Here is a 13,233-nt window from a genome sequence, read left to right as displayed (position 1 = left end):
GTCTCTGTGGATAGGTTTGTTGCCAATCTAATGTTACTACCCTTGTAGGTTACAGATCTGTTCTCCCGAGCTGCTTTCAGGATTTTCTCTTTGTCTATGAGACTCGTAAGTTTTACTATTAGATGTCAGGGTGTTGACCTATTTTTATTGATTTTGAGAGGGGTTCTCTGTGCTTCCTGGATTTTGATGCCTGTTTCCTTCCCCAAATTAGGGAAGTTCTCTGCTATAATTTGCTCCATTATACCTTCTGCCCCTCTCTCTCTTTCTTCTTCTTCTGGGATCCCAATTATTATAATGTTGTTTCATCTTATGGTATCACTTATCTCTCGAATTCTGCCCTCATGATCCAGTAGTTGTTTATCTCTCTTTTTCTCAACTTCTTTATTTTCCATCATTTGGTCTTCTATATCACTGATTCTCTTCTGCCTCATTTATCCTAGCAGTTAGTGCTCCCATATTTGATTGCACCTCATTAATAGCCTTTCTCATTTCGAGTTGGTTAGATTTTTGTTCTTTTATTCTCCAGAAAGGGTTTCTCTAATAACTTCCATGCTTTTTTCAAGCCCAGCTAGTATCTTTAAAGTGATGATTCTGAACTCTAGATCCGATATCGTACTAATGTCCGTATTGAGTAGGTCCCTGGCAGTCGATACTACCTCTTGTTCTTTTTGTTGAGGTGATTTTTTCCATCTTGTCATTTTGTCCAGAGGAGAATAGATGAATGAGAGAACAAAATGCTAACAGGGTAACAACGTCCCCAGAAAATATACTCTAAACAAATCAGAAAAGACCTGAAGCAGGAGGAAAAGAAAGAGAAAGAGAGAAAAAAGAAAAAGAAAAAAAAAAGGAAAAATAAAATATAAAGATAAAATCAAACAAAAACAGAACCAAAAAAAACAGAATATGATCAAATATGATCAGGCTGGTGCATAGATCAGTGCCACACACTAGATTTTGGGTGTATTTTGGTCTGTTAGAAGAAAGTGCCTCCCAAAATTTTAAAGAAAGAAAAACTTATATATGTACAAAACTAAGGGTTGATATGATGAAGGGATGGAATATGACTGTAAAGGTGAAAATTATAAAAAATTTTATAAAAGGAATTGATAAGAAGTTGTTTGAAAAAAGAAAGAAGAGGATTTAAAAAAAAAGCAGGGGGAGAGAATGTGATCAGGCAGAGGAGTAGAAAAAAAACATACACTAGAGATTTAGGGTATATTTTGATCTGTTAGAAGAAACTATCTCAAAATTTTAAAGAGAGAACAACATATATATATATATATATATATATATATATATATATATATATATATATGCAAAAAAACCAGGTAACTACTATAAAGGGATAGAATATGACTCTAAAATAAAAAATAAGAATGCTTTTTAAAAAGGGACTGATAAGATGTTGGTTGAAAAAGGGAAAAAGAAAAACTAAAAAAAAAAAAAACAATTAAAAAAATTAACTTTGAAAGACTAAAGAATCATGGTAAAAAAAAGCCATGGATTCTATGTGCAGTGTTCCCCTAGCGCTGGAGTTCTGCCGTTCTCATTGATCGGTAAACTTGGTCTTGGCTGGCTGTTCTTGCTGATCTTCTGGGGGAGGGGCCTGTTGCCATGGTTCCCAAATGTCTTTGCTGGAGGCGGACTTGCCCTGCCCTTGCAGGTCCGGGCTACGTAATTTGCTTGGGTTTGCTCTCCGGAGCTTTTGTTCCCTGCAAGCTTTCCGTACAGCTTTGGAGGCCAAGAGTGAAAATGGCAGCCTCCCAATCTCTGCCCCGAGGAGCCAAGAATTCGGAGTCCCGCTCCTCAGTGAGCCCCCGGAGAAAAGCAGTAAGTCACTCCCGTCTCCCTTGTCTCCGGCCACACTCTGTGCTCACCCAGCCTGTGCCCAAACGTTTCTATCTCTGACACCCGACCCCGTGTGGAATCTCCAAACCCCACAGATCCCTGCAGTGCGCTCCCACGCTGCTCCTCCCAGGGGAGGAAGGTGAGTCTCCCTGGATCTGCCACTTGTTGGGTTCCTGCTGGAGGAGCAGTGGCCTGACTGTGCCCTGGTTCACGGTTTATGACAACCCCAAGCTGAAAGCCCGCACCTTGGCTCAGTCTCTGCAGCTGGTTTTGCTGCTCCGATACCCGGGAGCTCTGCCACACTCAGGCACTCCTGGTCTTTCTGTGACCCCGAGGGTCCTGAGACCACACTGTCCCGTGAGGGCTCCCCGCCCCCCTCCTCCGGTTAGCCACCGGAGTGACGTCCCTCAGTGGAGCAGACTTCTAAAGGTTCCGATTTTGTGCTCCGCGGCTCTATCACTTGCCAGAAGCAGCCGATGGAGGACCCTCCCCCGCCATCTATCCTCCAGAATATTGCCTTGGATTTACTTCTCCGCACGTCCTACCTTCCAGAAAGTGGTCGCTTTTCTGTTCAGAGAGTTGTTGCTCTTCTTTTCTTCGATCTCCTGTTGTGTTTGTAGGTGTTCAGAATGGTTTGATCCCTATCCAGCTGAATTCCTGAGACCAGACGAAATCCAGGTCTCCTACTCCTCCGCCATCTTGCTCCGCCCCTCCCCCCTATGTCTTTTGATTGGAGCATTTACTCCATTTACATTTAAAGTAATTATTGATAGATAGGTACTAATTGTCATTTTATTATTTGTTTTGTGGTTGTTTCTGATAATTTTCTCTTATCCTTTTCTTTCTTTTGTTGTTTCTTTCTTACTTTCATTCTTTCTTTTATGTTTTGCTGATTTTCTTTAGTGATATATTTGGATTTCTTTCCTTTTATTCTTTGCATATTTATTAGTGGTTTTTGATATATATTGTTACCATTAGGTTGATATATAACCTCTTCTGCATAGAGCAGTCTATATCGAGTTGATGGTCATTTAAGATTGAACCCATTTTTTACTCCTCTCCTCCCCACATTTTAGGTATATGTTATTATATTTTACATTCTTTTATTTTGTGAGTTCCTTGACTGATTTTTTATGGGAATATTAATTTTTACTGCTTTTGTGTTTCCATTATGCTTTCACTTTTGGTCTGTGTTTTCCACTTAAACAGTCTCCTTTAATATTTCTTGCAGTCCCCTTTAATACTTCTGGTTTAGTGGTCATGAACTCCTGTAGTTTTTTGTTTGTCTGGGAAATTCTTTATCTTTCCTTCTATTCTGAATGATAGCCTTGCTGGATAGAGTATTCTTGGCTGCAGAATTTTCTCATTCAGCACTTTGAATATATCATGGCACCCTCTTCTGGCTTGCAAAGTTTCTGCTGAAAAAATCTGCTGATAGCCCTATGGGGTTTCCCTTGTATCTAACAGTCTTCTTTTCTCTTGCTGATTTAAACTTTTTTATCACTACATTTTCCTATTTTATATGTCTTGGTGTGGGTCTGCTTTTGTTGATTTTGTTGGGTGTTCTCTGTGCCTCCTGGATCTAGGTATCTGTGTCCTTCATGTTCTGCCCCCTTTTCTCTCTTCTTCTTCTGGGGTCCCTATTATATGAATGCTATTATGTTCGATGGAGTCACCGATTTCCCTAAGTATATTCTCGTTTTGCATAATTCTGTATTCTCTCTTTTATTCAGCTTGATCACTTTCCATTGCTCTGAAGTCTAGGTCATTAATTTATTCCTCTGCTTCTCCCAGCCTGCTTTCATTCCATCAAGCATGTTTCTCATTTCTTTTATTGAGCCTTTTATCTCTGCTATGTTAATGCTTATCTCTATGTCAAGGGTCTCATTCATGTCTTACACTCCTTTCTCAAGGCCATTGAGTATCTTTATGTTTATTACTTTAAATTTTCTATCAGGCATGTTACTGATATCTGTTTCACTTAGATCTCTGGCAGATCATGACTTTGTCATGTTCTTTCATTTGGGACAGATTCCTTCATCTTCTCATTTTGTCTAAGTCTCTGTGACTATGTTAGGAAATTCACCTACTTCTCCTGTTCTTGAGGGTAATGGCCTTATGAAGAAGAGATCCTGTAGTGCTTACAGTGTAGTATCCCCTGTTTCCCAGAGCCTGGGACTTCAACGAGTAGCTCCAGTGTGTGCTGCACGTGCTCTGCCGTTGTGCCCTGGCCACTTTATCCTTTAGGCCAGTCATCAGCAGAGGTTCTCTTTGTCTATTGTGGGCAGTGTTGGGTCCCTGGCCTGAATGTGGCTCATTTTTACTACGTGTGCTCTGGTCTGCTTGTGCAATGAGACCTGTTGTCACTGCATCCAGAATCCAGGCCCTGAAAACTCATGCATCAGGAGATGTGGTGTGAGCTGGGGTTTTGTCCCGTCCTGTTGGGGAGGCAGCCAGTCATGCTGGCATTTAGGCAGGGGTGACTGGGAGGGGCGATTGCCCTGGAGCACGGGTCAGGGCATGGTGTAGCAAGTCAGGTAATGAGAGGTCAGTGCTGGGCTCACTACCACAGGTGGCTCTGTGTTTACCCTGAGGGGCAGTGCAGGGAAATGACGCTTTCCAGTTCTTTCATTCCTGGAGGGGTCTCTCTGTGAATGGTGGTTCTCTGGGACATGCTCCAAGATGAGCAGATAACCTCCCCACTGTGTGCCTCAGACAATTTCCAGCTCACTGTTTCCATGCTGCATGTCTGCTGGTCATTTGCCTGCCTCTTCTACAAGAGTAACACCAATATCCTCCAGGTTCTCCTGGAGCCAAGCCCACTGACCTTTAGAACTCTAGGCTTTAAGCCCCACTGATTGTTAGAACTCATGAAATCCAGGCCCTCTTGCCTTCCTAGTCAATTGGTATGGGGATTTGTTTTCTTCAGGCACTCCCCTGTGTGTTGGTATGTCTCTCACCCTTCTCTGCAGCAGTGGCTCCCTCCCCACCACAGCAGCCATGACCTATTTCTCTCAAACTGAGTCTCCACACTTCCTACCTTCTTCAGTGAGGCCTCCTCTCTGTTGTGGAGTTTGTTCTGCTAGTCTTCAGGTTGATTTCTAGGGTATTTTGGATGATTTGATAGTTATCTAGTTGTACTTGAGGGACAAGACAAGTCTAGGATCTTCCTACTCTGCTGCCATCTTCCAGCCTCATAAATTCTTTTCAGACTTATTTTAAACATCATTCCTGAAAGTATCTTTTATACAATGAGTTTAGCCATTGATAAAGGGTAAGAAAAAAAAGGTAAGATCAGGCCCTATCCAGATTATCCCCACATTCCCTAAAGCTGAAGACAAGATTAAAGGTTTCCAAATATCTTAACTTGGTTAGTAAAGAAAAATTTTGTCATTTTATTTAAGTGGAGATAAAAACCTTTCTATCTTTTTTAGAAGAATAACAGTAGTACTTGTTTAAACTTCTTGAAGTTATTTCAAAACTGTCTTTCATCCTGCTGAGGTCAAGTCACCTTCTCACATGGGATTATCTTCTATTTCAGGTATAAGATTGATGGTAAAAAAAAAAAAAAAAAAGTCTCTTAAGAGGAAGTGAAGCCAACAGGCTTTTTTGCTATTCTAAGATTAGTGTCATGGAAAATTCCAGTGTCACTAATATGACAGTAGATACATTTTTGGGAAATGAAGTCTATTGCTTTTTCATAGCTGAAAACTTATATCCTTAGCTAAATAATCATTATATTCTTGTTCTTAAGGTATGAAATAATGAATTTCAAGGAAATGGGAAAAGATTATTTTGATTATATCAATGTTGGAAGCTGGGACAATGGAGAATTAAAAATGGATGATGATGAAGTATGGTCCAAGAAAAACAACATCATCAGATCCGTGTGCAGTGAACCATGTGAGAAAGGCCAGATAAAGGTAAAATGGAGTCCATGTTTTTTTTAAGTTTTTGTCGTAAATTAACCAACTGAGCCACCCAGGCACCCTTTTATTTTTATTTTTATTTTTTTATTTGAGAGAGAGAGAATGAGAGACAGAGAGTGTCGTAAATTAAAGTGTTCACTATCATTGGTTATTTCTTTTTTTAAAAAAAGATTGATTTATTTATTTGAGAGAGAGAGAATGCATGTGTGTGTGCATGCAGTGGAGGTGGGTTGGAGGAACAGAGGGAGAGGGAGAGGAAGAGGGAAAGAATCCCAAGCAGACTCTGCACTGAGCATTCAGCCTGACACAGGGTTCAATCTCACAACCCTGAGATCATGATCTGAGCAGAAATCAAGAGTTAGACACTCAACCAACTGGGCCACCCAGGTGCCCCATCATTGGCTATTTCTAAAACATTTAGATATTTGTCTTTTTACATTATAAGCTTCTAACGTCAGAAATTGTGTTTTGTGTTTTGTGTTTTTTTACTTTTCTCTCATTAATTCCTTTTGCTAGTATGACCCACAATAATCTTAGTAATTGGACTGATTGAACCAGTTGATGAGTCTTGTTTGCCCACACCCTTTATACTCTTGTAAGCCTTTTAAAGACCTGCTTCTTGGGGATCAATAGTTCACAGTTGGAAACCACATTAATTTCTAATTAACAAATATTTATCAAGCTCCTACTAATGTAATAGTTTATATCAATGGAGCAAAAATAAGTAACACACATTTACTGCCAGAAGATTTATAGTCTAGCTGAGGAAAAATATCATGGGCACAAATAAGCAACATCATATAAAATGCAATGACTTCATTAAGAAAGAAAAAAACCCCAGATGTATATAAGTTCATATAAAATAAAGAGAGAGATTTCTTCTGAGTAAAATATCAGACACTGGACCATGAAGAATGGATATGATTTCAGAGAGAGATGTGGGAAAATGGTCACTTATGGAGAAGGAAGAGTAATGGGGAAGATACAGAAGTAGTTGATTGAAGACTGTTCTGGAATAACAGTGAATAATCTAGGGTTCATTACTTTAAATAGTTATTATAAAAGAGAAAGTCAAAATGATAGATTGAAGCCATATTTGTGGAGAGTTTTGAATGTCATACTAAGCAGGTTGAACTTAATTTTTATTAACCAGGAGTCAAAGTAATCTTGACAAAGATGTTGACATAAGGTGGACTATAGTAGGTGAGATGCCTGAGTAGTTGTGAAACATGAATAGAGAAAGAAGAGACAAGTAAGAAGGACATTGTGATAATGATGACAAGAACCCTGGATTATGGAAGAAACAGTGAGAATGGAGAGGGAGCAGGGAGATATTTGATAGAAATATCATATAGAGAGGTATACTCAGTCAGCCCTGGCTATCAATTGGATGTAGGGTTGGAGAAGAAAAAGAAGTCTATGACAATCAATTGCAATTTCAATTCTTAGTAACTAGAAAGTGTCATAGTCAAGCATAGAAAAATGGGAATGGTTTTAAAGAAAGGCAATGGGTTAGTTTGGCGGCCTGTTGGTTTTGAGATATCTAGGCAGTGATAGAAAACATTGGTCTACAACAACGAGAAATAAGGCTGAAGATACAGATTTAGAAGTTAATTGAATAGAGCTGAAGTTGGAGCTGTTTGAGTAGATCAGTCACTGAACCTGAAAGTATACAGAGAAAATAAATGTAGACCAAGAATAGATATTGAAGATCTGCATTGAAAGCATAAAGGAAGAAGAAAAGGTAGAGTGAGGGACAACAGGTTTAGAGAGAGAGAGAACCAGAGAGCACACTGTCATGTAAGGTGGTGTTCAGTGGAAGAGAGAGGTCAAGGAAGACAAGGACTGAGGGAAAGACACGAAAATTGGGGTTAGCCCTTCATCTGGGGCCTTCTGGAAACAGAACTTGGAGATTAAAAAGGATAGAAGGATAACTGAGCAGCAAGAAGTGTGTGGTGAAAAGCAGGTAAGGGGCAGTCCTGGTAGGACATTGAAAAGTTACTTTTAGGCTAAGTAAGTTCTGGCCACACTTAGAGGAAATAAAAAGTCATGAAAGAAAGAATGAAGATATAATAAAAATAGAAAGAAGTTTAGTTATTGGGGTATAATGCCTTAGGGGAAGAAAAATGATATCAAAATAATTTATTCATCAAATAGTTATTGAAATACTACAGTACCACATTTCAAGCAGTGTATACACCTGGAGCAGTTGACTTGGTCTTTTCAATCAACCTCATATTTACTCTGTTTGGAACATTTGAGGTATTCATTCATTGGTGATTACAAATGAAACTGAAATAATTCAGTATTAATTGTAAGATCTTCAAGGGGTAATTCTGAAGATTTGGTAAGCATAAGACCAGAAAGAAGAAAGACAAGGTAAATAAAGATAAATATAAATTTATTAATATCTGCTAAATGGCACAGTAGCTTATGGAGTAGCTAAAAATTTCTGTGTGTTTTGTTATGGTACACAACAAGGGTTAGTAAACGACAGCCCATATGCCAAATCCAGTCTGCTGCCTGGTTTTGTAAATAAAGTTTTATTGAGGGGGCCTGGGTGGCTCAGTCGGTTAAGTGTCTAACTCTTGATTTCAGCTCAGATCTGATCTCAGGGCCCTGGGATCGAGCCCACATCAGGCTCCGTGCTCAGTGGGGAGTCTGCTTGAGATTCTCTCTCTCTCCCTTTGCCCCTCCCCCATTCATGTGTGTGTGCATGCTCTCTCTCTTTCTCAAATAAATAAATAAATCTTTTTAAAAATAAAGTTTTATTGAAGTACACCATGCTCATTTGTTTCTGTATTGTCTATGCCTACTTTCATGCTATAATAAATAGAGTTGAAGAGTTGAGTTGCAGTAGAGACAGTCTGGCCCACAAAACCAAAAATACTTACTATCTGGTCCTTTGCAGAAAAAGTTTGCTAACCCTTAATATTCAGTGACAGTCTGCATCTTGCCTAGTCATCTTGCAATTAGACTCTGTATGTGAAATTCTTTTTAGACTCACTCAGAATACTGATTGTTCATAATTTCCATTTCCTCCTGTAGAAAGATAAGCCTGTGTAAACTACCACATGGACGTTATTTGTTTTGACCTTTCACAGCAAGACAATTTGAACCTGTAACTTCAAAATGCTGAATGGCTGATTTGGGAGATTTTTTTATATATCCTTTTCTACCCCATTCTACTGGGAATAACTTCCACGATGGAAGAATTTGACTCCCTAGTATCATATTTATAATACTAGTTAATCTGTAATGTTTATTTAGTCTTTTTTATCCCAAATTTTATTTTCCTAACCATATATCATTTTCACTCCATTAAATATACAATTGACAACATTTTCTTAATATGGCTTAAAGATGTCACTGAGCAATTTCATTAAAGATGTCAACACCTCATGTTCCAATTTATTAACTTAGTGTCCATGGGAGTACACTTGGTCTGGCAAAGGTTTCAAATGTGTTACATATTGTTATTCATAAAGAAAGCATGACTACTTCCAGGGTCTTCAAAAAGAATGGGAATCACTATGTAACAGAATTATCACTACCTCTTATACTCAAAATGAATATGCAACAGAACATATATATATCTCAAATTTAAAAAGTAAAAAAAAATCAATTCTAAATGATCAGAAGCAGACATATCGAGCTGTCACCAGATTTTTTAAAAAGACTGTAATATTGGAATTATTCTTGGAAAAGGAAATGATCTTATTTTGGTAAAAAAAAAAAAAAAAAAAAACCTGAAATTTACACACCAGTGCGAACTAAAGCATGCGAGTGAACATATTTTTAGAAGGAAAAATGCAACTGCTTTTGTTTGCCATGCCCTGCTAAGAAAGAGAATCCTTCAGTATTTCAAATGCTTGCTTGCATTACAAAATCTAGTAATTGTCCAACAATAGTTTTACCAAGCGTGGTTGAAATTACCTTAAAATCAAATTTATTTCTCTATATAAATATTTATATGCATATTACTAATAAAACACTTAACATTTTTAGAGTGTCCTACAGTTTACAAATCACTGTGATATTTTATTTAATCCTCAGGAAAGCCAATAAAGCTAGATACTATTTAAAAAGCATTGGTCTTGGGATCAGCTGGGGGACTGTTCAAAGCTGCACAACAATTTATTTAGTGGCTACAAGAAAGACTAGAACCCTGGTGCCTCTTGATTCTCAAGGCCAGAACTCTTTCTACTACATCTTTCAAAATATCATGAACCCTATCTTTATTGTTTTTAAGTTTTATTTTAATTCCAGTTAGTTATACATAGAGTGTTATATTAGTTTCAGGTATGCAATATAGTGATCCAGCACTTCCATACCTCACCCAGTGCTCATCACAAGTACCCTCTCCTTAATCCCCATCACCTATTTCACCCATCCCCTCACCCACCCCTGAACTCTACCTTTATATAGACTAATAAGGCTCCGTGTTTATGAGCATTAGCCTTGAAGTCCAAAGGTTATTGTTTGAGCCTTCATTTATCCGTATGTTTTATGTAAGCTCACTACACCTCAGTTCTCTCCCCTTAAAAAAAGAACCAAATAAAACCAGCCACCTTCAACAGAGCCACTTTCATGTTTTAATGAGATAACAGCATACGGCACGCAGAAAACAGCCAGTAAGTAGCATTATTATGAAGGCTACTTTAGGTAGATTAAACAGGTCTAATTAGCAACTCTGCCTCACTTATCTGGTTATTTTAAGGAAAGGACGATTTAGACCCTCAGGCCCTGTCGTCATCATTTCTCCGTGTGTGGTTGCAGTGTCAAGAGCCAGCAAAAGGGATAGAAAATACAAAGAAACGCATGCCAGGTTACATTTGCATACGGCTATCAATATCTAGACATTGTTACTATAGAAGGTCAGTTAGAGTGTCAGCATGGAGGACCAGGAGTATACGGTGTAATCATCGCTGTGTCTTTTGTTATCGCTGGTGATTAATCACAGTGTTAATTATTTATAGAAATGTTTAATGAATGCTGTCTCTATTCCACAGAGGCTATCCATGCACCAGTGGTGGAAAAAAATAAAAGACATGCATTTCTAAAGAATAACATCTGGGACTCCTTCAACTGTTAAATTATTTCAATTATTTTCCATTGCCTTAAAAAAATCTAACAGATGAAGGGGTATATAACAGTCTCAATGACCTTATCCACCGTCATCCCAAGCAAATCAAAGCTACTGGAATAGGAGAGTATGAGCTGTGAGTTATTGAATCAGATTTTCAGTAGAAACAGAGACCAAGAGATGAACTCCAGGAAAAAAAAAAAAAAATCATGTTCTACCTCTTAACTCAGTAGAAATTCCTAGTGATAGTGATTTTTTGATCAATATGGGTAGATTTTTTAACTGTAGCAGGTATATGATGTTTTTTTGCTAAAAATTATTCAGCTAGTGGAGGGAAGCAAAGGTAAATTCAAAGAGTAAAAGTTCTTAAATTTAGAGAAAGACAGACACAGACTCTGGGGAAAATTCAGTTACATACATATATATGTAAATGAATGTATTTATATATGAGCACAAACACAGACACTTAATTAAATATAGATATCTAAAGCTAAGTATCCAAAGACTTGCATTTAATTTAATTCCAGACCCTGTCACCAACGAATTTTATGATGTGGACTGATCACTGAAACTCAGCTTCTGTTTCTGTGATTATAAAATGAGAATATTAATACATATACTGCCTATCTGATAACACTTGAAATAATTTATGTGAAAGCCATTTCTGTTTTGCAAAAGAGCATATTTGAATAATGGATTGCTGGATTTTCATCTATACAAAAAATAATGAAAATTTTAAACATTTACCTTAGGTGATCCGGAAGGGAGAAGTCAGCTGTTGTTGGACCTGTACACCCTGTAAAGAGAATGAGTATGTCTTTGATGAGTACACCTGCAAGGCGTGCCAGCTGGGGTCATGGCCCACTGATGACCTGACAGGTATATGTATCACAATGTCAGCTGGGGTACATGCCTCAAAAGTCAACTGCAAAAGGACACAGACATGGGTGGAGGGGGGTCACATCTCCAAGTATTTATCATCTGGGTGGTCTTGTTCATGTGACAAACAATTCCCTTAGGGACAGAAGCCTTCCCAATGCCTGGGCCGGTCACGAAAATCTTTACATCACAGGGAGAGATTGGTCAATATTCCCACCGTCACCGCCAAAGCAGATCAGAATTCCCAGGTTTTCTACTGGATTTTTCAGCCCATCCTCAGGATATTCCCAGAAGGTCCTAAGCAGGGCCCCAGTTAACCATCATTTGAGGTGGAGAAGGAGAGCTATATGCCAGGAAAAGGCTAAAATATGTCATGACATATCCAAGAGCAAAAAAAGTAGCAGAGTTGGGTGGAAGTTGGTCTAAAACTTTGCTACTCTTAGTACTTTTCCTTAGTCTAAACCACAAAGCTCTAACTAATGAGTTTTTGAATAATGTTAGCACGGGGTAAAACTCATCTCTGCTTGGGTTTTTGTTTTTGCTGTTGTTGTTTGTTTTGTTTGTTTGGCTTTTGTGTTGTTTTGGTTTGGGTTCTTTTTTTCTCCCAAACATGTAAAGGACTATGTCATCGTGTTCTCAAGATTATATTTCATAGCTATTTCTAATTTTTACAGTATAGAAACAGAATATAATACCTTTCATCTTTTCTTCCAATTTATTCAGTAAACATTTATTAAATGCATATATTGCATGCCTATTTTCCTACCATTGAAATAAAGATATAGAAATAAATATGCAAAATCTATCTTAAAGAAGTTAATAAGGGGGTGTCTGGATGGCTCAGTCAGTTAGCGGCTGACTCTTGATTTTGGCTGAGGTTGTGATCTCAGGGTCCTTGGACCAAGCCCCGTGTCATGTTCCACACTCAGCGGGGAGTTCTCTCTCTCCCTCTTCCTCTGCCCCTCCCCCCTAAAATAAATGAATAAATCTTTTTTAAAAATTGAAGGGGGGGAAATTGGACGGGGAGACGAACCTTGAGAGACTATGGACTCTGAGAAACAAACTGAGGGTTCTAGAGGGGAGGGGGGTGGGGGGATGGGTTAGCCTGGTGATGGGTATTAAAGAGGGCATGTATTGAATGGAGCACTGAGTGTTATATGCAAACAATCATGGAACACTACATCAAAAACTAATGATGTAATGTATGGTGATTAACATAACATAATAAAAAAATAAATTAAATTAAAAAAAAGGAAGTTAATAAAAGGAGTGCCTGGGTGGCTCAGTCAGTTAAGCTGCTGACTCTTGATTTTGGCTCAGGTTGTGATCTCAGGGTCCTTGGACTGAGGCCTACATCAGGTTCCACACTCAGTGGGGAGTCTGATTAACGATTCTCTCTCTCCTTCTTCTGCCCCTCTGCCCTAAAATAAATAAATAAATCTTTAAAAAAAAGAAGTTAATAATGGAGGCAAAAAAGTAAAAGTATTAGCA

General features: G+C 38.4%; 1 protein-coding gene across 1 annotated transcript in view; it reads left to right on the top strand.

Annotated features, from left to right (window-relative positions):
- Positions 1-13,233, top strand: part of GRM5 (glutamate metabotropic receptor 5) — a 599,714-nt gene that overhangs the window by 506,715 nt on the left and 79,766 nt on the right. The window contains exons 6-7 of the mRNA XM_064575895.1: positions 5,603-5,771; positions 11,616-11,742. Of these exons, the coding sequence (XP_064431965.1) occupies positions 5,603-5,771; positions 11,616-11,742 (296 nt within the window). The remainder of the gene's footprint in view (positions 1-5,602; positions 5,772-11,615; positions 11,743-13,233) is intronic.

This window comes from Mirounga angustirostris, unplaced genomic scaffold (genome assembly GCF_029215605.1).
Source record: "Mirounga angustirostris isolate CCGP_5_RB_7025 unplaced genomic scaffold, mMirAng1.0.hap1 SCAF_13, whole genome shotgun sequence".
Classification (NCBI taxonomy): domain Eukaryota; kingdom Metazoa; phylum Chordata; class Mammalia; order Carnivora; family Phocidae; genus Mirounga; species Mirounga angustirostris.
This window is presented reverse-complemented; position numbering and strand designations above follow the sequence as displayed.